Source organism: Sus scrofa, chromosome 4 (assembly GCF_054392235.1).
Source record: "Sus scrofa isolate SSC_HxYL_T2T_F1_AM1 chromosome 4, Sscrofa_HxYL_maternal_Yorkshire_Landrace_v2.0, whole genome shotgun sequence".
Taxonomy (NCBI): Eukaryota; Metazoa; Chordata; class Mammalia; order Artiodactyla; family Suidae; genus Sus; species Sus scrofa.
Window position 1 is genome coordinate 133,024,029 of NC_139386.1, and position 25,210 is coordinate 133,049,238.

Below are 25,210 nucleotides of genomic sequence, written 5' to 3' on the forward strand. Positions count from 1 at the left end.
ATAATAATTATTTTTTATTATTACTTGCTTCAGTTGTATCTAAACTTAGTTTTTTGTTTTGTTTTGTTTTTTTGTCTTTTGTCCTTTTTAGGTCCACACCCTCGGGATATGGAGGTTCCTAGGCTAGGGGTCCAGTCAGAGCTGTAGCCGCCAGCCTACACCAGAGCCACAGCAACGTCAGATCCAAGCTGCATCTGCGACCTACACCACAGCTCACGGCAACACTGGATCCTTAACCCACTGAGGGAGGCCAGGGATCTAACCCTCAACCTCATGGTTCCCAATCAGATTCGTTTCTGCTGTGCCACAATGGGAACCCCCTCCCCTTTATTTTTAACTTTGCTCCTTTTGCCTGTAGAAAATTCTCAGTCTGAGATGAGGAATTATTATTATTTGCTTTTTAGGGCCACAGGTGCAGCATGTGGAAGTTCCCAGGCTAGCGGGTGAACTGGAGCTACAGCTGCAGGCCTACACCACAGCCAAAGCAACGCTGGATGTGAACCACATCTGTGACCTACACCACAGCTCATGCCAACACCAGATCCCTGACCCACTGAGTGAGATCAGGGATTGAACTCGTATCCTCATGGATACTAGTCAGTGTTTTTTGGCTAAAAAAATGTACAGTTATTTGTTTTAGCTAAAACAAAATGTTTATGATATGCATTTCATTTTTATTTCCTGCTTTAACCAACTTTTCCAATGAATAGTAAACGATGTCAGATTGGAAGAATATTAGATAAGATTTCTACTATAACCAAAGAAAGCTTTTTGCTCTAATAATAACTTTTTTTTTAGGGCTACACCCACAGCATATGGAAAATGAAAAATTTAATGCAAGTGCTCAAGAGAGATACTAGTCACATTTGCTTCTGCTGTGCCGTAACAGGAACTCCAAGGAACTAAATTATTATTACTGAAGGTAATAAACTTAAAATCATGTACCTGTCAAGGCTCTACCTAAAGAAAAACGATATAATGCAGTTCTACTCCCTTATAAATATCATAACAAAAGAAGAAAAAAGTTTAAAGTAATAAATCAAATCGGAGGATTTTTAGACATGTGACTATTATGAATAACGAATATTACTAAGTAGCTACTATGTACAAGCTGTTCTGCTCAGGATTAAAGGGATAAAGACGAAGAAAAGATACACAGTCCTCTTCCTCGAAGATTTTAAGTATTCAGCATAGGAAAGAAAACGAGGTAGGATGAACAACGGTGCTGAAATGCAGTGCATGGTAAAAGTCATGAAAGAAGGCGTTCCCATCATGGCTCAGTGGTTAACAAATCCGACTAGGAACTATGAGGTTTCGGGTTCGATCTCTGGCCTTGCTCCGTGGGCTAAGGATCCGGCATTGCTGTGAGCTGTGGTGTAGGTCGCAGACTCGGCTCGGATCCTGTGTTGCTGTGGCTCTGGCGTAGGCCGGTGGCTACAGCTCTGATTAGACTCCTAGCCTGGGAATCTCCATATGCCGAGGGAGTGGCCCAAGAAATGGCAAAAAGACAAAAAAAAAAAAAAAAAAAAAAGATATTATAGCAATGACAAAAAATGCATTTAGGATTTCAGATCTGTAAATACCAGTAAATACTTTTTTGTTTTGTTTTGGCTGCGCCTGTAGCATGTGCAAGTTCTCAGGTCAGGGATCAAACCCATGCTACAGCTGTAACCAGAGCCATAGCAGTGACAACACCAGATCCTTACCCTACCGTGCCACTAGGGAACTCCATAAATACCAGTAAATTTGGCAAGAGAAGGCTATCTTTATTTATATCCAATATTAAATCTGAACAACTACAGCACTTTATTGACAAGCTATGCATATAACTGAATAACCAGCAATTCTAGACTTGGAATATCCTGCCCTTCAAATGAAAGAACAGAATGCTAGTAATTAACAACCACAATTTTTTTTAAGGAGATGTGGTGTCTGTGTGTGTATATATATACACACACAATAGAATACTACCCAGCCATAAAAGAGAACTAATGCCATTTGCAGCAACATGGATGGAACCAGAGACTCTCATACTAAGTGACATAAGTCAGAAAGACAAATACCATTTGATATCACTTATATCTGGAATCTGATATATGGCACAAATAAACCTTTCCACAGAAAAGAAATTCATGGACTTGGAGAACAGACTTGTGGTTGCTGAGGGGGAGGAGGAGCGAGTGGGATGGACTAGGAGTCTGGGGTTAACAGAGGCAGCCTCTTGCCTTTGGAGTGGATAAGCAATGAGACCCTACTGTGTAGCACTGGGAACTATCTAGTCACTTGTGATGGAGCCTGATGGAGGATAATGTGAGAAAAAGAATGTAGATCTGTATGTGTGACTGGGTCACTTTGCTGTAGAGTGGAAAATTGCCAGAATACTGTAAACCAACTATAATGGAAAAAATAAAAATCACTAAAACAACAACGACAACGATAATTAGTCTGCACTCGAGAGATATGGAACGGGAAAACAAGCAAGTGATGAACTATTTACATACATAATTTTCACTCTTTCTCTCACTATTTCTTTATTTCTAAATCCACTCTGAGTAAAATAACATTTGCGTGCCTAGTAGTGTTATGTGATACAATATTTTCTACAACTTTCTATAGTTGTCCACATGGCTGTATTGCGAGTTCATGAGTCATAAACTATATAACTTTATGCTTTCTATACTAAACCTAGAACAGACAGTAAGTGCAGGCTTGCTGATCACAAGAATGTAAATAATTTTAAATATTTGCCAAAAAGGTAAAACATTTAAAACTATCCCTCCCCAAAACCCCCTAAAGGAAAACCAAAAGTTACAAACTAAGACACAATATTCACAATATGCACAAAGGATTAATATGAACATAAAGAACTCTTATAAATCAGTAAGAAAAACACAGAAAAATAGGCAAAACTTATAAACAGATTTCACTGAAAACAAAAGGCCAGCAAACATAAAAAGAAATGCTCTACGTCACTGATGATGAGGAAGACGGAAATGGAGACCACAACGAGACAGTATTTGATAAGGCTCCGACCGGTGGGAATTAAGACAACATCAAATGCAGGAGGGATGGATAACCACAGGATCTCTTATTTCATGTACGGTGGATACGAATATAAACTGGCACAGCCACACTGGAAGCTGAGCACTCACCTCCCCCATGAGGTAACAATTCTATGTCTAGGTACGTATTTAACAAAAACTCACATATATGCGACACAGTTAGAAAAAACACGTGACTCATACAGATAGACAGATACACAATTAGAAAAATGCACAGGACGCCCACAGTATCATCAGTCACAACTACTACTAAAACCAGAAAATAACTACATGCCCAGCAAGGGAGAGTGAGTGGGTAACTACCCAAATGTCCCACAAGGGGAGAGCTGAACGTTCTACTCACTGAAATATCTCACAGCAACTAAAACAAGTGATCACAGCAACATGCAATAAATAGGTTAAATCGGCCATAAGAAGCTGAGAAAGCAGGTTTGGAGAGAACATATTCAACATAATTACATAAACACAAATAAAAGACATAACTTTTAGAACTACATATTCAACAACGCTAAACACAAAGAAAGCAAGAGAATGAGCACAGGACTCAAGGTAACGATTATCTTGGATGACAAGAAGGCAGAGGTCGGGGACAGAATGAAGAAAAAACAGGTGTAGGTTAAGTTCCTAGCTTTTCGGAGGAGGTGGGGGTGCGTGGTGGTCCATGAGTGTTTATTACAATGATACACAGACGGATTACGATTCATCTAAACTAGTGTACCTAAGGCTTAATAAAAGGGGAAAAAATTGAAAATTTAATGAAATTTCTTCAGTGAAAATTCTGAAATAGTCAAAACAAGCAACTCCTCAGAGAATCACTAAGGTAACAACTATAGGGAAGAGAAAACAGTATGATTAATTGTAAAATATATGATATTTAGCATGTGTATTTGGTGATAAGTACATTTCTATAATCTAAAATAAACTCCAAATTCCATAATAAATTTCCAATAAATTAAGATGTTTGTGAGCCAGGGCAGTAAGGCCGCAACCAATTAGAAAAAGTAAAGATTGTTAAGTTCCTAAAATAGATAAATCCTAATAACAATACATATTGTTTCTCATCTACCAGTTCATTTATAATGTGACGTTTACCTTCAAATCTAAGGTAAATGTATCATCAAATACACTTGTTCTGTTCTTCGTTTTTGTTTGGTTGGCTGCTTGGCAGCACCTACAGCACATAGAAGTTTCTCAGCCAGGGGCTGAATCTGAGCCACAGCTGTGACCTACACCACAGCTGTGGCACCAGTGGCTGCTTTAACCCATTACACGGGGCAGAGGATTAAACCCATGCCTCCATGGCAGCCTGAGCCACAGACGGTCAGATTCTTCACCCACGGTGCCACAGTGGGAACTCCTTCCTAGTCTTCATTTTTAATAGACAATATTTACGTACATGGTACACAATTTTAATTTTTGTGAGACTGTGAAAAACTAAATATGACAGCAGAGCTAGTTTCAAATAAGATTTCATCACATAAAATTAGGAGGAAACAGACATGCATCAAAATAAATGTTCTCGGAGTTCCCGTCGTGGCGCAGTGGTTAACGAATCCGACTAGGAACCATGAGGTTGCGGGTTCGGTCCCTGCCCTTGCTCAGTGGGTTAACGATCCGGCGTTGCTATGAGCTGTGGTGTAGGTTGCAGACGGGGCTCGGATCCCGCCTTGCTGTGGCTCTGGCGTAGGCCGGTGGCTACAGCTCCGATTCAACCCCTAGCCTGGGAACCTCCATATGCGGCGGAAGCGGCCCAAGAAATAGCAACAACAACAAAAAAGACAAAAAAGAAAAAAATAATAAAAAATAAATAAATAAATGTTCTCTATTTCTGCTTTTCTAAAATATAAAAGTGATTTTTCCATTAGTATGTTTTTTCCAGGCAAAATTTTAAATATCTTTTTAAATATCTTTTAAAAGCTTTTAACTAGTCTTTGACTTTCTTTGTTGCTAAGTTGGAACTCTGCTGTATATCAAAAATTAATCATATTAAATGTCATGATTTTGTTACACTCTAATTAGAGTAAAGTTGATTTCTGAAATAGACGACAACTGTTCAACACAGTACACAGAACTAGCAAATAATGGAGAACTAACTACTCTATTCGTGCCACTGGAAATAACTTGTTTTAAGCAATATTCACCTCTACCAACTTCTACTTCACTGGGTCCTATTTGTTTAAAAGTAGACACATATGAGCTACCAGATAAAAGGCATAAAAATTTACTGTTGCCAAATGTGAAAAGTAGAAAGAGCCCAAGGAATCAGACACAAAGCCCTGGGGCTAAGAGACATGCCTGGAAGGTGCCCTTTCCTTTCTCTAGTTCAGTACTGACCATAAGTGAATAGCAGGAGTTGTAAAAAGATTAAAACTCATCTCTATTATACTAATTGCAGATGGCTGAAAAACACGATCATTTTAGAGCCATCATTTTATAATACTAGTTTTTTAACACAAAGACTTCTTACCTAGGTATTCAAGAAATATTTGGCATATTTAAGGATATGTCCTATTCAATAGAGCATGCAGCATTCTAGAAGAGCAGCATTAATGAAATAAGGTGGAAAACCACCCTGTATCACTGTATTGGTCTAAGAGTTGATGCTATGTGTATCATTACTGTCTATTATTAAGTCCATACTGGGAAATTAAAAATCCTGTGTGGCCACTGCAGCTGTGGTGCAGGCCACAACTGCAGCCCAGGTTTGATCCTTGGCTTGGGAACTTCCACATGCTGGGGGGTAGGCACCCCCTTCCCAAAAAAAGCCTGTATTTCTCCACTTACTTTTCGGCTTAACTGTATCTCAAAGCACTGACCCCAAATCAAAATATTTTCAGACAAAAGAGTCAATAAACCTAGTTAAATCCACTTATATAGAACTAGTGGCCACTTTTTTTTTTTTAACTTACAGCTATTTCTATCTTAAAACTCTCTAAACCTCATTTCTCTTTAAAATTCTAGTAAGTAAAATAGAATACAAAGGGAGGAAAAATATCAAATCAATATGTTGTACACCTTAAAATTACACATATGTCAAATACATTTCAACTTTTATAAAAGGGAGAAAAAGAGGAAATGGACCCAAATGTCATGTAAGTTGGAGAGCTTGCAGTTACCTCTGATAGAACCAGGAGCACCTTTAATTGCCTTTTGTGCTTTTTTGCATTTTCCAGATTTTCTAGAATGAACTTGTGCTAAACTGACAATTTAAAAAACCATAAAATCTGTCTTACCCATCTGCCTGCTTTCTCACACACCACATTCCTCCAACTCACCCTAACCCTCCCAGCGCACAGCCAGGCTCCATCCCAACACGGCTGCAAAGTGAGACGTCACTTTCTGATTTCCCCTCAAATGGGTAAAAAAACAAGGTGCTACACGGAGGTATAAAGTAATTAGTGCAGAAATCCCCTTTCAACTTTTTAAAGGAGTATTTTTGCGACAACAAATTAGAAATGTAAAATAAAAAAAAATGTAAATTAGGAGTTCCCATCATGGCCCAGTGGTTAACGAATGCAACTAGTATCCATGAGAACGTGGGTTTGATCCCTGGCCTCACTCAGTGGGTTAAGGATCCGGCGTTGCCGTGAGCTGGTGGTGTAGGTCGCAGACGCGGCTCGGACCTGGCATTGCTGTGGCTCTGGCGTAGGCCGGTGGCCACAGCTTCAATTAGAACCCTAGCCTGAGAACCTCCACATGCTGCTGGTGCAGCCCTAGAAAAAGGCAAAAAGACAAAAAAAAAAAAGAGAAGAAAAGAAAAGAAATGTAAGTTAAAGATGGAGTTCCCGTCGTGGCGCAGTGGTTAAGAAATCCGACTAGTAACCATGAGGATGCAGGTTCTATCCCTGGCCTTGTTCAGTAGGTTAAGGATCCGGCGTTGCCGTGAGCTGTGGTGTAGGTTGCAGACGCGGCTCGGATCCCGCGTTGCTGTGGCTCTGGCATAGGCCAGTGGCTACAATTCCCACTGGACCCCTGGCCTGGGAACCTCCATATGCCGTGGGAGCGGCCCAAGAAATAGCAAAAAGACAAAAAAAAAAAAAAAAAAGAAATGTAAGTTAAAGAAAACTAAGTAATTTCTTCTATCAATGATTATCATCAACCTCTCTTATCATAATCAACAGTCAAGACATTTCTCATCCTTAGTGACAAATGGAGCCTTCTCATCAATGCATCCAGTACCTACTAAGTGTCAAACACATAGTTTGGTTACATATGAGCTTTAAATTTTAGGACAAAGTTTACCTTATGGACAGTCTACAGAGAAAGGTAAAATCTTTCGAAAGGTTTTGGGCAAACATTCGATAACTTTCATCAGAAACAATAACTGTTAAATGAGGAAACCCCACAAAATGGTTATTTGTACTGCTGTTCTTTTAGACCGTCACTCCTTATTTGCAGTAATGAGGCATTAGTCAATTACAGACCACTAAACAGAATGCTGAAATCACTTTTCCTTGTTAGAGAGGAACCTAACAAGTAGTATCAAGTTTAACAAAGTTAACTCTGGCAAACTACAGTTTGGACAAATTTTTAGAAAGTTCACACATTTACAACACTGGAATGCAAAACATTTATGGGTTCACAGCTTTAAAAATGGTGTAGTGGAAAAGCTATAAATCCGAATTCCAACGCAGACTTACAATGTGACCATGAACAATTTACTTAACTATTCCTGAACTTAGTTTCCTGATCTGTAAAATGGAAATTAACAACACCACTGTTCGGTGCAAAGATTATATGAGGTGTACAGAGTACCAAGTACAACGTCTGACATGAAGCAAATAATCAATGACTGTTAATTGTACTTCGCTTCCAGAAGGCAAAAGCCATATCCTGTCACGGTATGCCCTTCCATATACCTTTGGCAGACAATGTTTCCTGACACGAATCCCTGTAATTTAAGGCTAACTACCAAGTCTTAAATTTAAGACAAGACCCCACCAAACTCCTAGAAGAGAACATAGGCAAAACATTCTCTGACATCAACCTTACAAATGTGTTCTCAGGTCAGTCTCCCAAAGCATCAGAAATAAAAGCAAAAATAAACCAATGGGACCTAATCAAACTGACACACTTTTGCACAGCAAAGGAAACCACTAAAAAAAAAAAAAAAAAAAAAAGACAACTTACAGAATGGGAGAAAATAGTTTCAAATGATGCAACTGACAAGGGCTTAATATCTAAAATATACAAACAACTTATACAACTCAACAGCAAAAAAGCCAACAACCCAATGGAAAAATGGGCAAGAGACCTGAAGAGACATTTCTCCAAAGAAGATATACCGATGGCCAACAAGCACATGAAAAAAATGCTCAACATCACTGATTATTAGAGAAATGCAAATCAAAACTACTATGAGGCACCGCCTCACACCTGTCAGAATGGCCATTTTGATAAGTCTACAAATAACAAATACTAGAGAGGGTGTGGAGAAAAGGGAACCCCCTACACTGTTGGTGGGAATGTAAATTGGTACAACCACTACGGAAAACAGTATGGAGGTACCTTAGAAAACTAAACATAGAACTACCATATGACCCAGCAATCCCACTTCTGGGCATACACATGGACAAAACTTTCCTTGAAAAAGACACATGCACCCACATGTTCATTGCAGCATTATTCACAATCGCCAAGACATGGAATCAACCTAAATGTCCATCAACAGATGAATGGATTAAGAAGATGTGGTACATATACACAATAGAATACTACTCAACCATAAAAAAGAACAAACTAATGCCATCTGCAGCAACATGAATGGAACTAGAGATTCTCATACTCAGTGAAGTAAGTCAGAAAGACCAATACCATATGATATCACTTATATCTGGAATCGAATATATGGCACACATGAACCTTTTCACAGAAAAGAAAATCATGGACATGGAGAACAGACGTGTGGTTGCCAAGGGGGAGGGGGAGGGAGTGGGATGGACTGGGAATTTGAGGTTAATAGATGCAAACTATTCTCTCTGGAAAGAATAAGCAATGAGGTCCTGCTGTATAGCACTGGGAACTATAACTAGTCACTTATGATGGAGCAGGATCATGTGAGAAAAAAGAAGGTACACATGCATGTGTAACTGGGTCACCTTGCTATACAGTAGAAAACTGACAGAACACTGTAAACCAGCTATAATGGAAAAAATAAAAATCATTATAAATTGCCAAAAAAATTAGAAAATAAATGTATAAATCTAAAGTAAAATAAAAATTAGGCTTTTGGAAAAAAAAAAAAGCTAACTACCTCAACCTTCCACCTGAGAAAGTCACCTCCATCTAAATAAATTCTGCTGAGAATGGAACTTGAGATTCCCAATACTTTATTAGTGTGCTACTCAATATTTGGGTCTGCATTCTACAAAATTACTGCTGGAGCCAACATTTTCATTTTGAGATCTTTATATAGTTAGCACTAATTCAGCTTCCTTGCAGATTATTTCTAATTTGAACTCACAAAAAGATCTCACTAATTTCCCCACTACACTTCAAACAAAAAAATAAATAGGACTTAACAAGTTAATTATGAGACAAAAATTAGAAACTGCCAATTAAGTTAATATTTTTAACAGCCTATATATTTTTTTTACCACAGCAAATATTCTTCCTTACACATTGATGTCTCTAGGCATCAAAGTTTGTATATATTTTATTAATAATTCCTTGTTGAGTAAACATCTCAAACTATTAGCAAGAGTTAGAAACACTGCTTCATGGAACTATTAATTAACAAGACGCTGGTTTCAATTTTCTTTGTCTTTCCACAACCAAAAATTATTCATAAGCCAATTCTGGCTCAAGTAGTAAAGTATTTCAAATTCTGCAATGTAACTTGAAAAGTAATTTTTGAACAGTTGGATATAAAATGTTTCTAAATAAATAAGCACTGATTTGATTAAAAGTAAGTTGTAGCATGTAACCTTCAGAGTGAGACAAGATATGGCAAAGCAGTAATTTTTAACTAAAAAGCAAGTGAACTTGCTACACAAATTACTATTTAAATACTTAAAATCTGTATGGTAGAGAAGCACTAAGAATTTCATATTAAACAACTTTTCAAATTAAGTAAGTTCAAACAATTTAGAAGGCTTTTAAAAATTGGTTCTCCAAACAAGCTCAATAAACATTTGGTTACTATAGTCTAGTTTCATAATCCAATGAAATGATATATATTTTATGAAGCAAATTTTATCATGGTTTATCTTGAGTGATAATACAAATAATGTTCTCAATTATTTTAATAAACAAGATAAAGTTCAAATGCAGTAACTTTTATTAGAACTGGGAGTCAAATACACAGAAAAATGCCCTGGATATACATGACAACCTGTAAGGTAACATCTAATAAAAACAACTGTTTTTTTTTGGAGGGGGTTACATTTTAGTTTATTTAAAGTTCAATTTTATTTTTTTCCTTCTAACTTGTTTTCTTTTTCTTTTCTTTTTTACATTTTTAAGTGATTTTTATTTTTTCCTTTGTAGTTGGTTTACTAAAAGTCTAACTTTAGATTGGATGTTCCCCTGGTTTGGTCCCGTTTTAAAAATACTTACATTTAAATTTTCCTATTTATTTGACTTGCCTTTTTGTTATTGTAAAAAATGATCTTATTAAAAGGTCCTAAATGTTGTATTTTAATATATATGAAAATAAAATTTCACATTCGGTGTCAAAATGTGTTTTTGTGTCAACTTTCTATAAAATACAAATAAGGACGCCAAATACTTTGATTCTGAAGCCAATCCGCTCCAAAAAATTAAAAAAAAGGTCCTGTCATTTTCATGGCTTCTTCTCAGTCAGAAGTTTGCTTTTCATATTTCAAGACTGCAATGGAAAGCACTTTGGATGTGCCTCAAACGTCAGTTTAAAAGCTCTTGTAAAGTAATAATACAATAAATTCCATTCATTTAGCAAACTGGTATGCTGTAAGACCTCCTTACAAAAGGCCAAGTGTAATTACAACAGTATATAGCAACATGTTCAACGATACGAAATTCAGCTTTGCATCTCCAAAGGATTCCAAATTTGCAACAATGCATTGACATACCTTGTTGAAATCTATTTTTATGGAGGAAATATCAACTATTATAACAATGCTTGCAAGCTCACAATAAACCAAGCTAATATGGGGATTTATCGAAAAATACATTTAAACAGCAAAAAATTAAGAAGCAACTGAATTGTGACATCATCAAGAATCAACTCTTCGGAGTGTCCAGATTCAGGCTTCTTTAAAAAATTAACTGCCCAACGCACAAGAAGAAATGTAAGGAAGCTATTTTTTCCCTTCTCTTAATTCCCATCTCAGCCTTCTAGCAGCTAGAAGACGACTATATTTAAACAAACCAAAAATAAGTTTAAGTCAAAGAACCAGCATGAAACTTTAATCCAGATGCAAACATCTCTTGTACACTCCCAACTAATGAAAAACAAACCCAACAAGGTAGCGCATGTACTCTATACATCAGAGAGACCTAAAAACAAAAAATCATGCCTACATCATGAAATATTTGGCTGCAAAATGTTAGGAATAACATTGCTACTCGACGTGGACTTAACTCATTAAGGGATCTATTCTGTCCTCATCTTCTGCAAGCATGTGGTGCCCAACATTCTCCCTCCGTCGACTGCTCTGTACTTTGTAAACAACTTCTGTAGCTCTTTCTCTGCTCTTCAAACAGGAGGGAAAATGAAAGCCTGAAAAGCATCAGCATCCGAGCTTCCGGATCTGAGCCGGGAGTAGCCGAGGAGTGGACCGAGAGTACCTACCCCTTGGTTTAAAAAAGCAAATAAAAAACGAAAGGAAAGGAAACAAGGGTAGCCCTCAAAAGCGAAGAAATCGAGTCCGCGAAGAGGGCTGGGGAAGCGAAGCAAGCGTTTGGAGAGACACGTTTCTACTTTTTTTCTCTTCTTAAGAAACTTGTCCGGGGGCTGGCAGTTGTGGGGGCGCTCTTTGTGCGGAGTCGGAGGGGAAGGGGAGGGACGAGCCCACAGCTCCAGTCATTCAAAGGCGTTTAAGGAGCGGAGTTCCAGGGACGGGCGGGGCGGGGCCGGGGTGGGGGGCGCCGGGGTGTCCGCGGGCGGGCGGCCCTGACCCCGCGGAGCGCACCGGCCGCGCCACGGGACCCCGGGGGCGGGCACGGGAGGGGCGGCGCGCCGGGCTCCGGCTCCCGCGGGAAGCGGCTCCGGGGCCGTCCGGGGGCGCCCGCACCGGGCGGGCTGGGGGCGCGGCGGCCGCACGGCTCCCCTCGGCCCGACCCCGCGCCGGGCTCTGCCCCTCCTGCCGGCGCCCGGGCCGCGGCCCTTACCTGCAGCTCGGTGAGCAGGATCTCCCCCCGCTCGGGGTGGGACGCCATTGCTCCGCTCCGGACTCCGCACCTGGCCGCGGCCGCCGCTGGCGAAGGGAGAAGGCGGGACGGGACCGGAGGGCGAGGAGAGCCCTAGGGCTTCATGGAGGCGCAGCCCCGGCTGGAGGCGCGGCTCACTCCGCCGCGGTCATGGAGAGCGGCGGGGAGCGGGGCACTCGGAGCGGGCTCCCCTCGCCGCCCGCCGCCGCCCGCGCCGGACAGTCTGGCTCAGTCGCTCCCTCCGGGCGACGCCAGGAGCCGCCTCAAGCCTCTGGGTCCGGGGCGGTGCGGCCGCGGCGGCAGCTCCTCCTGTCGCACCATTTGGCTGTCACCGCGTCGCAAAAGCGGCCTCACTTGGCGGCTGCCCGGGCACGTGATGGGCGCGAGAGGCGGGGCTGCTGGGACCCGGGGGCGGTGCGGCGCGGGGGGCGGGGCGGGGCGGAGGGGACCCCGGGGGCGGGGGCGGGGCGGAGGGGGACCCTGGGGCGGGGGCGGGGCGGCGCGGAGGGGGACCCCGGGGCGGGGCGGGAGCGGCGCGGGGGGCGGGAGCGGCGCGGGGGGCGGGAGCGGCGCGGGGGGCGGGGCGGCGCGGAGGGGGACCCCGGGGCGGGAGCGGCTCGGGGACCGGTGGCGGGGCGACGGGGACCCCGGGGACGGGAGCGGCGCGGGGCGGGGCGGCCGCTGTCGGCTCCTCGGCGGGGCTGCCATTGGTCCCCGCTGGGGTGAAAATGAGGGGAAAGGACTGGGCTCGGGACTCCCGGGGGGCGGGAAGTGGAAGAAGAAAACACACGCCCGCTTTCCTGCTGCGTTTAGCGGCCTCCCCGTGAACGCTGGAAAGCGGGAGCCTACTGCTGCTCTCATCTCCCAGGGCCTCTTTCTCTTTTCTTGCCGAAATTTAGGCCCAACGTAAGCGGACCCCTCTCTAACTCCGCAATCCACGCACACCTCACGGATTACTCCCCTCCCGCAGCAACCCAAACTGTTAATCTTGTCTTCCGCTCGCTCCCACCCCCAGCGCGCCTTTGCGACCAGTAAGGTACAGTGCTGGCTCAGCTGGGGTGCGGTCTGAACCCTTCAAGAAAGGTTAGCGGCTCGCGATCTTTGGCCACTTTCATGCGCAGGTTTTAAAGATGCCTCTTCCCAAGCGCTGCACCACATTGTTTAGACTATGGTAATCCCCTGAGTTTAGAATTTAATTAGCTGGCTTCTTGAATTGTTTTACTGAATTTAAAGCGAAGGAGATCGGGCGGCATTAGCCCCACGATTGAGAAAGAGCCAGTTTTCCCTGGTCTAGTAAACATGCAAACTAGCCTGTGTGTTAATAACATATAGCTAAGTAGTCTAAGTTTGGATTTCGGAAATGACACTATCATATTCAGGAATGTCGATAAAGTCTCCAACCCATAGCTTTTGTTTTGACTGAGCCCTGAATGGATATTCTAGGCAACTGTTTAACTTTTGATTATTTGAGCCTGAGATACAATGGCTTTGTTAAAAGCTACTTAGAGAAAGTGATAGGGATTGTTTAGATAGCCACCTGAAGAATGGCTGGCGTCGGTGCACTTCTGAAGAAGTGTACAATCATAAACTTCTCTTACACTCCGTGTAAGATCTGTTGGGCTAATGCTAGGACTTATGTTTATCTTTTTGTCTTCTAAAGTCTAATGCATTTGTTTGAGAAACATTTCTTGAAGATCTGAGAGTTCTGTAACTCCCACTCATGTGGTAAAATTTTTCTGGTGAGTATCTTAAAAGTTTTAAAACTGTTTGTATGTTTCATACATTAGCGTGGTTGAATAGGATAATTAAAATATATAACAACACTTGGGAGAGCCAGGATATAAATGCCCTCCTAGTGTTCTAGGCCCTGGAGCTATAGCTAGAATTAAAAAAAAAAAAAAAAAAAAAAAAGAGTCCTTGTCCCTGGAGTGATTGAGTCCTTTGGAGAAACAGACTCTGTCCAAACAGCTATAATTCAATTTTAAAAAGTAGTCACAAAATACTAGGGCACCACTGCATTCGAATACACACACACACACACACACACACACACACAGTGTGTGTAAAAAATACACATAAAATTTGCCATTTTAACAATTTTAGGTATACCGTGCAGTGGCATTAAATGCATGCAGAGGTATTTTGCTTCTTTTTCCTTTGCTTTACCCCAGAATATATTTGAGATGGCTGACACACATAGTAGGTGCTTAATTTAATGATGTAATTAAAAAGCATCCCATGTAAGTAGTTAGAAATTTAGTCAGTAAGGGAGTTCCTGTCATGGCTCAGCGGTTAGCAAACACGACTAGCATCCATGAGGACACAGGTTTGATCCCTGGCCTAACTCAGCGGGGTTAAGGATCCAGCGTTGCTGTGAGCTCTGGTATAAGTTGCAGACACGCTGGGATCCTGAGTGGCTGTGATGTAGGCAGACAGCTGTAGCTCCAATTGGACCCCTGGCCTGGGAACCTCCATATGCCGCAGGTGCAGCCCTAAAAGGTTAAAAAAAAAAAAAGAAAAGAAAGAAAATAAATTTAGTCGATAAGCATTGTTTTAAAAATAAATTTAGATATGAGAAAAATGTTCACATTTTAGTACCATGGAACTTTAAAATGAGAGAAGACTTAAAATGTCTAGTCCGGGATTTCCCGTCGTGGCGCAGCAGAAATGAATCTGACCAGGAACCATGAGGTTGCAGGTTTGATCCCTGGCCTTGCTCGGTGGGTAAAAGATCCGGTGTTGCCGTGAGCTGTGGTGTAGGTCACAGACGTGGTTCAGATCCCACGTTGCTGTGGCTGTGGTGTAGGCCGGCAGCTACAGCTCCAATTGGACCCCTAGCCTGGGAACCTCCACATGCCGCGGGTGTGGCCCTAGAAATACAAAAAGAAAAAAAAATGTCTAGTCCAACTCTTTTTCTAGGTAAAAGAAAATAAGCCGTAACTTCCTTAACTAATGAGGAGCATGGCAACATTATTACCCAGTTGCAGAGATGGAAACTGGAATTTAAATCTCCCAGCTGCCAATGCTGTGCTTGTTCAAACCTATACCATATGCTGCTCTAAGTACGTTAAATTGACTCATTTAAACTGAACTCAAGGCATTATAGTCTTTTGAATTTTTTACTATAGAAGAAGACTTAGGTAGTTCTTGTTGTGGCTCAGCCGTAAGGGGCGACTAGTATCCATGAGGATGAGGGTTCAATCCCTAGCCTTGCTGAGTGGGTTAAGGATCAGGCATCGCCCTGAGCTGTGATGTGTCACAGATATGGCTCGGATCCCGTGTGGCTATGGCTGTGGCTGTGGTGTAGGCCGGCAGCTGCAGCTATGATTTGACCCCTAGCCTGGGAACTTCCATATGCCAGGCTGCGGCCCTAAAAAGACAAAAAAAAGAAAAAAGAAAGATGGGAGTTCCCGTTGTGGCGCAGTGGTTAACGAATCCGACTGGGAACCATGAGGTTGCGGGTTCGATCCCTGCCCTTGCTCAGTGGGTTAACGATCCGGCGTTGCCGTGAGCTGTGGTGTAGGTTGCAGACGCAGCTCAGATCCTAAAAGAAAAAAAAGAAAGAGACTTCAAACTTTACATATTGCTAGTGCCAAAACAAGTATTGATGGTCATTTTAATTTTATATATCACAAGTAAATGTAAGCAATCAGCTTCCATTAAAACATAAAAATGGTTTAAAGTCACAGGAATTATTTCTGAGATTAGTTATGTTGGAGAAAGTAGTACAATACAAAGGGGGACCAAGACATAAAAACTGCTTGAGAATCTGGGCGATGTGATGATTTGAACAGTAAATTAGCTCAAGCTGAAAACCACTACCCAGATCACAGTTCGTGTTCAGGGGGGAAAAAGAACAAGTAATTGGATATGGAACACATTTGTCCAAATGGAGCACACCTGGAGTTTTAGTGGAAATGCGTCAGGTTGATTTAGATGAGCTGTGTTCAGTCCCTATCCGCAGAAGTTTTTAGGGAATCCTTAGTTCACTTCCAGTTATGTTCTAATTTATATTTTAAAAGAATAATTTCCACATAAGAAATTAAAGACCTTAAAAAACCTGACTTGTACCCCTAGTTTTACAGGAGGTTCTTTTAAATTTTCCGTAGATATTTTAAAGTCTTTAAGGAATAGAAATGATCAAACATATAGTAATAGTTTTAATTAACAGTAACTAGGAAATGTCTTCTATTTTCTCTTTTAAGAAGGAAGAAATGTTCCAGGAAAAAAAAACCTAGGAGACCTCAATTATCTTTTGTTGTTTTCTGTGCTGTTGGTGAGAAAGAAACATTCAGACGTTCAGATGATAAGGCTTCTCTTTTCCCTTAGATCCCAAGTGAAATGAGAACTGTACATCCAGGGAAAGGGTCAGAAACTTGTATTTTGTGAGCCACACTGTTTTCATCGCCTTGCATTTTACAGTTCTCTTTTGTTCTTAATATTTAGTAAAGCATCTTTTGAAATTCTAGCTTATCCCAACCTCATTATGGAGCATCCAGGAATGGGTTTCTTGGTTTTGCTTTGTTATTGCTATTTTTCCAATATTATGTTTTAAAAAAAAGGAAAAAGGAGTAACCTCCTCCTGCCGAGGGATGAAGTGAAGTAGCAATGATAACAAAGGGACAGGCTCCCGAAGCAGAGGCAAACTCGGAGTCAGAACGACTAGGTCACCACCCTTTTCTTCCTTAGAACACCCTTGGAGGGGTTGTTGCCTGGCATGCTCTGGGAAGATAATTTTGACAACAAGGATGGTAAAGTCAAGAACACAGCTGAGTAAGCGATAGTGAATATAGCAGATACTTTTGGGTGTGTCTACTCAGCCTGCATTCCCTTCTCGGATAATGACTACTGTTGCCATTAAAGAAGTCTCTGTAGGAGTTCCCGTTGTAGCACCGTGGAAACAAATCCTACTGGTATCCCTGAGGACGGGGGTTCAATCCCTGGCCTCATTCAGTGGATTAAGGATCTGGTGTTGCCACGAGCTGAGGTGTAGGTTGCAGATGCAGCTCGGATCTGGCGTTGCTGTGGCTGTAACTTTGGCGTAGGCCAGCAGCTGCAGCTCCAATTCCACCCCTAGCCTGGGAACTTCCATATGCTGCAGGTGCAGCCCTAAAAAGCAAAGGCAAAAAAAAAGAAGTCTCTAGCTATTTCAGCAAACTGTGGGTGGACCATGATAGAATATGCCCAAGTTTAGCTAACCAGATGCTCTCCCCCAGGAATGTGGAAATAGAATATTGGAATGCTGATCAATCGGTGGCCCTTGAATGGAAGGTATTGTGGTTCTAGGGCCACAGTGGGCATTTTCCGCCATGTGTGCAAATGAAGAAAAAAGCTGTCCTTCGTAAAGAGAAAAGCCCTTCCTCCCTTTCACTGGAAGTGCAGGGGTTTCCAAGGCTTGCCCAGTCTTTCTCTTCGTGGGACTTGTATTTTAGTTAAACATATTTAATGACAGAGAAGGTGAATTCGGAGTATTTTGAACACAGGTCAGGCAAATGTTTCCTAAGTACTTCATTTTCCCCAGATACAGACCCAGGAGCGGAATTTCTGGATACTCTGGTGGTTCTCTTTGTAGTTTATTGAGGAGCCTCCATACTATTTTGCACAGTGGCTGCACCCGTTTATGTCCCACTAAGAGTGGACAAGGGTTCCCTTTTCTCTGTCTCCTTGCCAACATTTATTTCTGCTCTTCAGTCATTCTTAAGAGTAGGAGGGCTCCTGAGCGTTAGAAGAAAGGGCTCAGTTTCATTGCCTCTAAAGTCGAGAGATGCTGTTTCTGGGGTCCAGTTGTGGGGATTTGACAAGCTATTTACACATGCTTGCCTGCTTCTCTGTCCCTCCACAAACACTTCCAAGTGCTCCCCCCGCCTGTGGGCCTTGGTTATGCCTGTGCTGACACAGACCCAACACTGAACTCATAACCCGTTACCTCCAATATCAGTGCCCTCGAGTATTTAATTCATTGACTTGGTACCAGAGATTTAAGACAGGTCATCGGTAGGAGGTGATACCTTTCACCTGATGACTCTTCCGCCCTCAGTGGATTAACAGGCAACCCTGCTCCTTTCCTAGACATTTGGAGTTTGAGCATACTTACGGTCCTTCGGATTCTGAAAGAAGATTTTTTGGAAATTTCTCCTCAAAATATGCCATGTTCTGGGAGTTCCCGTCGTGGCGCAGTGGTTAACGAATCCGACTAGGAACCATGAGGTTGCGGGTTCGGTCCCTGCCCTTGCTCAGTGGGTTAACGATCCGGCGTTGCCGTGAGCTGTGGTGTAGGTTGCAGACGCGGCTCGGATCCCCCGTTGCTGTGGCTCTGGCGTAGGCCGGTGGCTACAGCTCCGATTCGACCCCTAGCCTGGGAACCTCCATGTGCCGCGGGAGCGGCCCAAGAAATAGCAACAACAGCAACAACAACAACAGACAAAAAAAAAAAAAGACAAAAAAAAAAAAATATGCCATGTTCTCCTAAAATGGATACCAGAAAATAATATTTTTCTAGCTTGGTACGTAACATAAATGAATGGTAGCATTTTGAATTTTATGTTTTTGAGGTAATGAAAATCAAAGTGTGTTTTAACCACCATTGAGAAGTGAAATTTTTCAACCCTCGGGATCCCTTCAAACATTAATTTGAAAAGATATGTGCACCCCAATGTTTATAGCAGTGTTATTTACAACAGCCAAGATACAGAAGCAACCTAAATGCCCATTAACTGGTGAATGAATAAAGACAGATAGACAGACAGACATACAATGGGGTGGAATACTACTCAGCCATAAAAAGAAGGAAATTTTGCCATTTACAACATGAATGGACTTGGAGGGTATTATGCTAAATGAAACAATCAGACAAAGACAAATACTTTATGATATTACTTATATGTGGCATCTAAAATATGAAACAAAGTAGGAGTATAACAAAAAAGAAATAGACTCACAGATACAGAGAACAAACTGGAGTTTACCGGTGGGGAGAGGAGAGAGGAAGGGGCCAGAAAGGGACAGGGAATTAAGAGGTATAAGTTACATGTGTAAAGTAAATAAGCTGCAAGGATATATTGTATAGTACAGGGAATATAGCCAATGTTTTATAAAGATAAATGGAGAATGCCCTTGAAAATGATGAATCTCTGTATTATATACCGAGAATTCATATAATATTGTAAATCAACTCTACCTCAATTAAAAAAATATTAATAGAGGAGTTCCCATTGTGGCTCAGGGATAACGAACCCAACTAGTATCCATAAGGATGCAGGTTCGATCCCTGGCTTCCCTCAGTGGGTTAAGGATCCAGCTTAGCCATGAGCTGTGGTGTAAATCACAGATACGGCTTGGATCCCATGTTGCTGTGGCTGTGGTGTAGGCTGGCAACTACAGCTCCGATTCAACCCCTAGCCTGGGAACTTCCGTATGCTGCAGCTGTGGCCCTTAAAAAAAAAAAAATTAATGAGAAAAAATATAGTCTATAGGCATTCATTGTTGTAAAAAGGCAGATGTTTCAAGTATTACACAATTTAAGTAAAACGTATTCTATAAACAGCAAACCAGCTGGTGGTTAGCATATAGATTTTTGTTAACTTTGTGTTCTTTTGTAATGTGTAAAATATTCTATAATACATTTTAACAAACAATCCATTGACTAAAAATTTCATAAAGACTCCAATAAGCTTTTGTTTATGTCAGTGATTTCTTCCGGTGTTCAGTGTATTAGAAGTTAAAAACAGGTTTTATAACACAAGAATCTGCAAGGTCACATTTCATGAGCCATCAGAGTGATGACCTCATCCGCGTCACATCGCCTCTGAAAAAGCCGACCTTACACCTGTGGGAGAATAAAAGTGAAACAAGGGCAAGGAACATCTTAGCATTATCGTGAAAACAGGTTTGACCTTGCAGACCCCTTAAACCCCACCTTGAGAACTGCCCTTCCAACTTCGGAGGCTGCCTCTGATGATTCTGAATTAGTACAGTTTCTCTGCATGTGACTCTGGGAATGTGATCGCTGTGTTTCCAGAGTTCAAGGTCTGCTGTGTCAAAATAATTACAAGCTCCAGAACTTTCCAAGTGAAACATTGGTGTGACACACGAAAGATTTGTCTGTCCTTGTCAAAATGAAAAAGGAATACAGGCACAAAAAAAGTTACATAAAACATGACCATTTGCCACTAGCGCTTTCTCCAGAGAGAAACTCTTCTGCAACTGTAAAATGGTGGTAAAAATTAGTGAGTACCAAGAACTTAATTTTGGTCCTACCAAAGATTGTATTTTTTTTAATGATTTTTATTTTTTTTCCATTATAGGTTGTTTACAGTGTTGTGTCAATTTTCTCCTGTACGGCAAGATGACCCAGTCACACATACGTACATACATTTTTTGTCACATTATCCTCTATCATAAATGAGTAGATACAGTTCCCAGTGCTATACAGCAGGATCTCATGGCTTCTCCATTCCAAAGGCAATAATAATAGTTTAACCCCCGATTCCTAGTCCATCCCACTCCCTCCCCTTCCGCCTTGGCAACCACACGTCTGTTCTCCAAGTCCGTAAGTTTCTTTTCTGTGGAAAGGTTATATCTGTACCATATATTAAATTCCACATACAAGTGCTGTCATGTGGTACTGGTCTTTCTCTTTCTGCCTTACTTCACTTAGTGCGAGAGTCTCCAGTTCCATCCATGTTGCTGCAAGTGGCATTATTTGGTTCTTTCAAGGCTTTGGGAGGTAGACAACAGGGAAGTGGCTTTTTCCCTCCCCTCATTTCTTCAGCATTCGGCTATTATTCAGTGATGTGCATCTATCTGAATTAGAGTAAAGCTAAACTTTTGTAATAAAGAGACACAATATTACAGTTTCACAAACACTGAAATTTGTTACTCCCTCACCCAAGGGCTGCATAGGGCAAGCAACCGAAGTCATCAGACTGGCTGTGCTCCACGAGGCCACTGGAGACCCCAGGGCGTTCCACGAGACTGCTGCCATCCGCCGCAGCATTATTCTCAGCTGCATGGTTGAAGCCGGGTCAAGGAACCCCATGATCTACCTCGTAGGAAAGAAAAGGGAGCATGGGGGATATTTTGTCCTATATTTGAAGGCCTACGCTCAAAATTAGCAAACGTCATTTCTGCTCCATTCCATCGTGAGTATGTAGGCATTTCATCCCACGGCTTCAAACAAGGCTGAGAAGTGTGTTCTCTGACGATGCACCAAGCCACAGCTGTTTTACTGAAGAGGAGGGACAGGATGGATTGCGATGGACATTTCAAGCATCCATCCCATAGGCTCTCCTGTCAGTTTTTGTAACCCCCAGTGTTCTACTCTGCAGGCTTTAAAGTGCAAGCTCTAAACCTGTATCCATCAGATTCTCTAGTCCCTAGAGTAAATATACCTTGCGTCAGTTTAAAAAAATAAATTCTTTCACACTCTGTAGGAAGTTATGAGTAATATGTTAAAACAATTACTCTCTTAGACCATGCCTTCCTGTATGAGCTTTCTTAGAACCCAGGTACCATTCTGCAAGCAGCCCGAGCCTCATGGAGGCTACATGAAGACGTTCTGGTCAATGACCCCAGCTAAGCCCAGCCTTCCAGACGTCCCAGCCCAGACACCAGACAGGAGAGTGAAGAAGCCATCTTGGGGACAGATCTTCAGGTCTCAGCTATTTTGCCCGTCTTTGTTCAAGTCATCAGCTGTTAAAATCATCTTATTTAAGGCCACAGACATTACAGGAAGAGACAAACAATCCCTGTTATGGCCCTGTCCAAATTTCTGAATTTAGAATTTGGGAGCATGATAAAGTGGTTTGTTTGTTCGTTTTAGGGGTGGGGGAGGAACAGATATACATATTGATAGATAGCTGAAATGTACATTCCAGGCTGGATATTTAGGTAAATCTTCTTGAACTTGCCATGGATAGAATTTTTCTGAAACATTTAATTTACATTCTGTAAACTAATCAGTTAAAAATGAAGTTTAGCTTGTATGTAATTCACTCATTTATTTGACATTATTTATGGAGTACCTACAATTTACTGGGGTTATATCTATAAACCACACACCTTAGGACACAACTATGTTCACTCTCATGTTTGCTGAGTAGATTTTAGTCCTTTTGAGTGAAAAAATAATCTCCATAGCATTTAGTATATGCAAAGCTCATTATGAATAGAAAGTGCTTGAAAAGAACTCGTTCAATTGAGAAAGATTTAAAAATTTTGTAATACTCGCATATATATGTACCCATTTTTCATGTTCATACCTATAGTTTATTCAGGGATGGCCGAATAGATGTGTATTTTCTAATTAAAAGTAAGGACTACTAGTTAGAAGTCCTTATAAAATATAAAAATGAATTTTAAAATATATCACTTTATAAAGATTCTTATGAAGGGTTTCCTATTAAGGATGCTATTTTGGAAGAGTACGACAGTCATTTGCATACTTATTTTTATATGCTGGTAATTCACATGATCTGTTTATTGCTTTTACAGTTTAACTGTAAGCTTCTCGCCAAATGAAATTTTTAAAGTATCTTATCATCACACACGCATAGCAAGCTGTTTGAATGGTATAAAATATAAGATCCACATTTCAATTGCTTTATCCTGTTGCCTGTCACAACCAGAGCTTCCTAAAGTTCTCCTTTATTAGAACAAAATGTGGATGATTCCAACACTACGCTTCAGCTGCTGTCATCATTTGAATGAGATAAGCTCTCAGCAAGATGTATTCAAGAAACTATGGTTCAAACTGTGTTATCCTGCTCTACAGCAATCTGCTAAACATTTCTGAAGCAATTTAGACAGCTGTGACTTACTTCCAAACAATGTGGGCACTTAATCTATTGACTCGAAATTGGGGCTGCAGAGAGGATATTCAAAGTTTTCTCATGAGTTCATCTGCTACACAGAAAAACACTTCCTATTTTTTACGTGTTAAGAATGCAAAGCTATTCAGAACTGTCTACGTGAAAGTAAAGAATGAAAACGACTGACCTTATAAGTTAGGTTTTTATTAAAGTTGGTAGTAATGGAGATGGAATGATATGATACCACTTATTTTGGGTATAAACATATTTTAAGCATTTTTACTCAACAGAATATGACATGCTTTTAATTATTTTCCCGGTTTTGTTGGTCTTAGTGTAAATGCGTCTTCAGTATTGGAAAAGGGCTCACTCGTATTATCAATACCTTTTTTCATTCTTTTCTTACACTGATAAACTCTGCATTTGGAGGAAGTAATTATCATTCACCCCAGAAATGTGTGCCTTCCTGACTTGAAACACCTTTCAAACATAATTCTTTGTGGAGTTCCCATCGTGGCGCAGCAGAAACAAATCTGACTAGGAACCGTAAGGTTGTGGGTTCGATCCCTGGCATCATTCAGTGGATTAAGGATCCAGCATTGCTGGGAGCTGTGGTGTAGGCTGGCAGCTATAGCTCCGATTGGACCCCTAGCCTGGGAACCTCCTTTTTAGGGTGCAACCTTAAAAAGACAAAAAGACAAATAATAATAACAATAATTCTTTGTACTGAAACAGTTAATGAAATGTTACATTAGTCAACTACATTGTTACCTTTGATACTGATCAAATCATATTAAAATTTGAAGTTGTTTATAATATGACCATCAATATATGAATAAATATAAAGGAATGTAGACACATAGAGGCTTATTAAAATGGGGAAAATAAATGCTCTTTTTTTTAACTTCTTTCAGTGGGTATTTTAAGAGGTATTTAGTTTTGTGGACTATAATATATTATAGCTCACTGTGTAGACATCACTTGGTTTAACTGTATGATGTTAAAAATCAGTAGATAAGCTGGATTTTCTCATTTTCAACTTCTTGCTTTGACATTATATGAGTATAGTTAAAAGACTAATAAAGCAAATGATTTCTTACAGCCTGTTGATTATTTAGCAGATTTTACATGACCTCGAATTTTCAGTTTGTTTGTTTTGCTTTTTAGGGCCACACCTGTGGCACATGGAAGTTCCCAGGCTAGGGGTTCAATCGGAGCTGCAGCTGCCGGCCTACACCACAGCCACAACAACATAGGATCCAAGCTGCATCTGTGACCTACACCACAGCTCATGGCAACGCTGGATCCTTAACCCACTGAGGGGAGCCGAGAACAACCTGAGTCCTCGCAGAAACTAGTTCGGTTCCTTATGGCTGAGTGACAACGGGAATTCCTCAAAATTTCACTTTTAAACTGTCATTCTAAAACAATTAACCTTCTGATGCATTTTTCTCTTCCCACTGCCTTGTGGTGTAGACAAACACTGCCAGTCATGACAGCTCCGAATGACTCGTCCTTCATTTGTACCTGTTTTACTTGCCCTAGGTACCAAGTGAAAGTTGATCTAAATTTGGGCCTTCTCTTATCCCTTAAATGCCACAAGAATTTAAATTTCTTAGCTATAAAAATACACTCAAGTCATTTGTTTTTCTTTGAGAAGTAAATGAGGCCAGAAGCTGTGAAAACGTTTGTGAAAAGCAAAGCTAACTCAAAGTATTGAAGGTCTGATTTGTCATCGGTATACAGGTCACACAGAACATCCTGGGTCTCAGGCAGGGTTAATGGTTGAAAAGACAGGACGTTCCTGAGAAATGCGAAGTGTGATCGGCAAGGTTTTCTACATATTCATTCCTTCGACACTTGCTGTGACATTGATGGGGTCTCTTTGATGAGACTGGCTTGTAGACAAATGGTAGTTACAACTATAAGCCGCAAAGTATGTTTTTCAATATATCGTCCTTTCTTCCCCTGACGTAGACCCCCTGCCCT

General features: G+C 41.2%; 1 protein-coding gene and 1 long non-coding RNA gene across 17 annotated transcripts in view; one reads left to right on the forward strand and one right to left on the reverse strand.

Annotated features, from left to right (window-relative positions):
* Positions 1–12,686, reverse strand: part of PKN2 (protein kinase N2) — a 128,794-nt gene extending 116,108 nt beyond the window's left edge. For 12 of the 16 annotated variants that reach the window (XR_014844851.1, XR_014844849.1, XR_014844850.1 and 9 more), the window contains exon 1: positions 12,375–12,686. Coding sequence is in view for 4 of the 16 variants with exons in the window: in XM_021090337.2 (XP_020945996.1) it covers positions 12,375–12,422 (48 nt within the window). In the remaining 12 variants the exon portion in view is untranslated. Of the gene's footprint in view, positions 1–11,625; positions 11,838–12,374 lie in introns of all 16 variants that reach the window. The other 4 variants (XM_085024101.1, XM_085024102.1, XM_085024100.1 and 1 more) reach the window with 1 other exon arrangement.
* A 349-nt stretch (positions 12,687–13,035) lies between these two features.
* On the forward strand, positions 13,036–24,320 carry LOC146404282 (uncharacterized). Its single transcript, XR_014843153.1, has 2 exons — positions 13,036–18,916; positions 20,717–24,320. It is a non-coding gene; the product is annotated as an uncharacterized LOC146404282 (long non-coding RNA).
* The last annotated feature ends 890 nt before the right edge of the window (positions 24,321–25,210 follow it).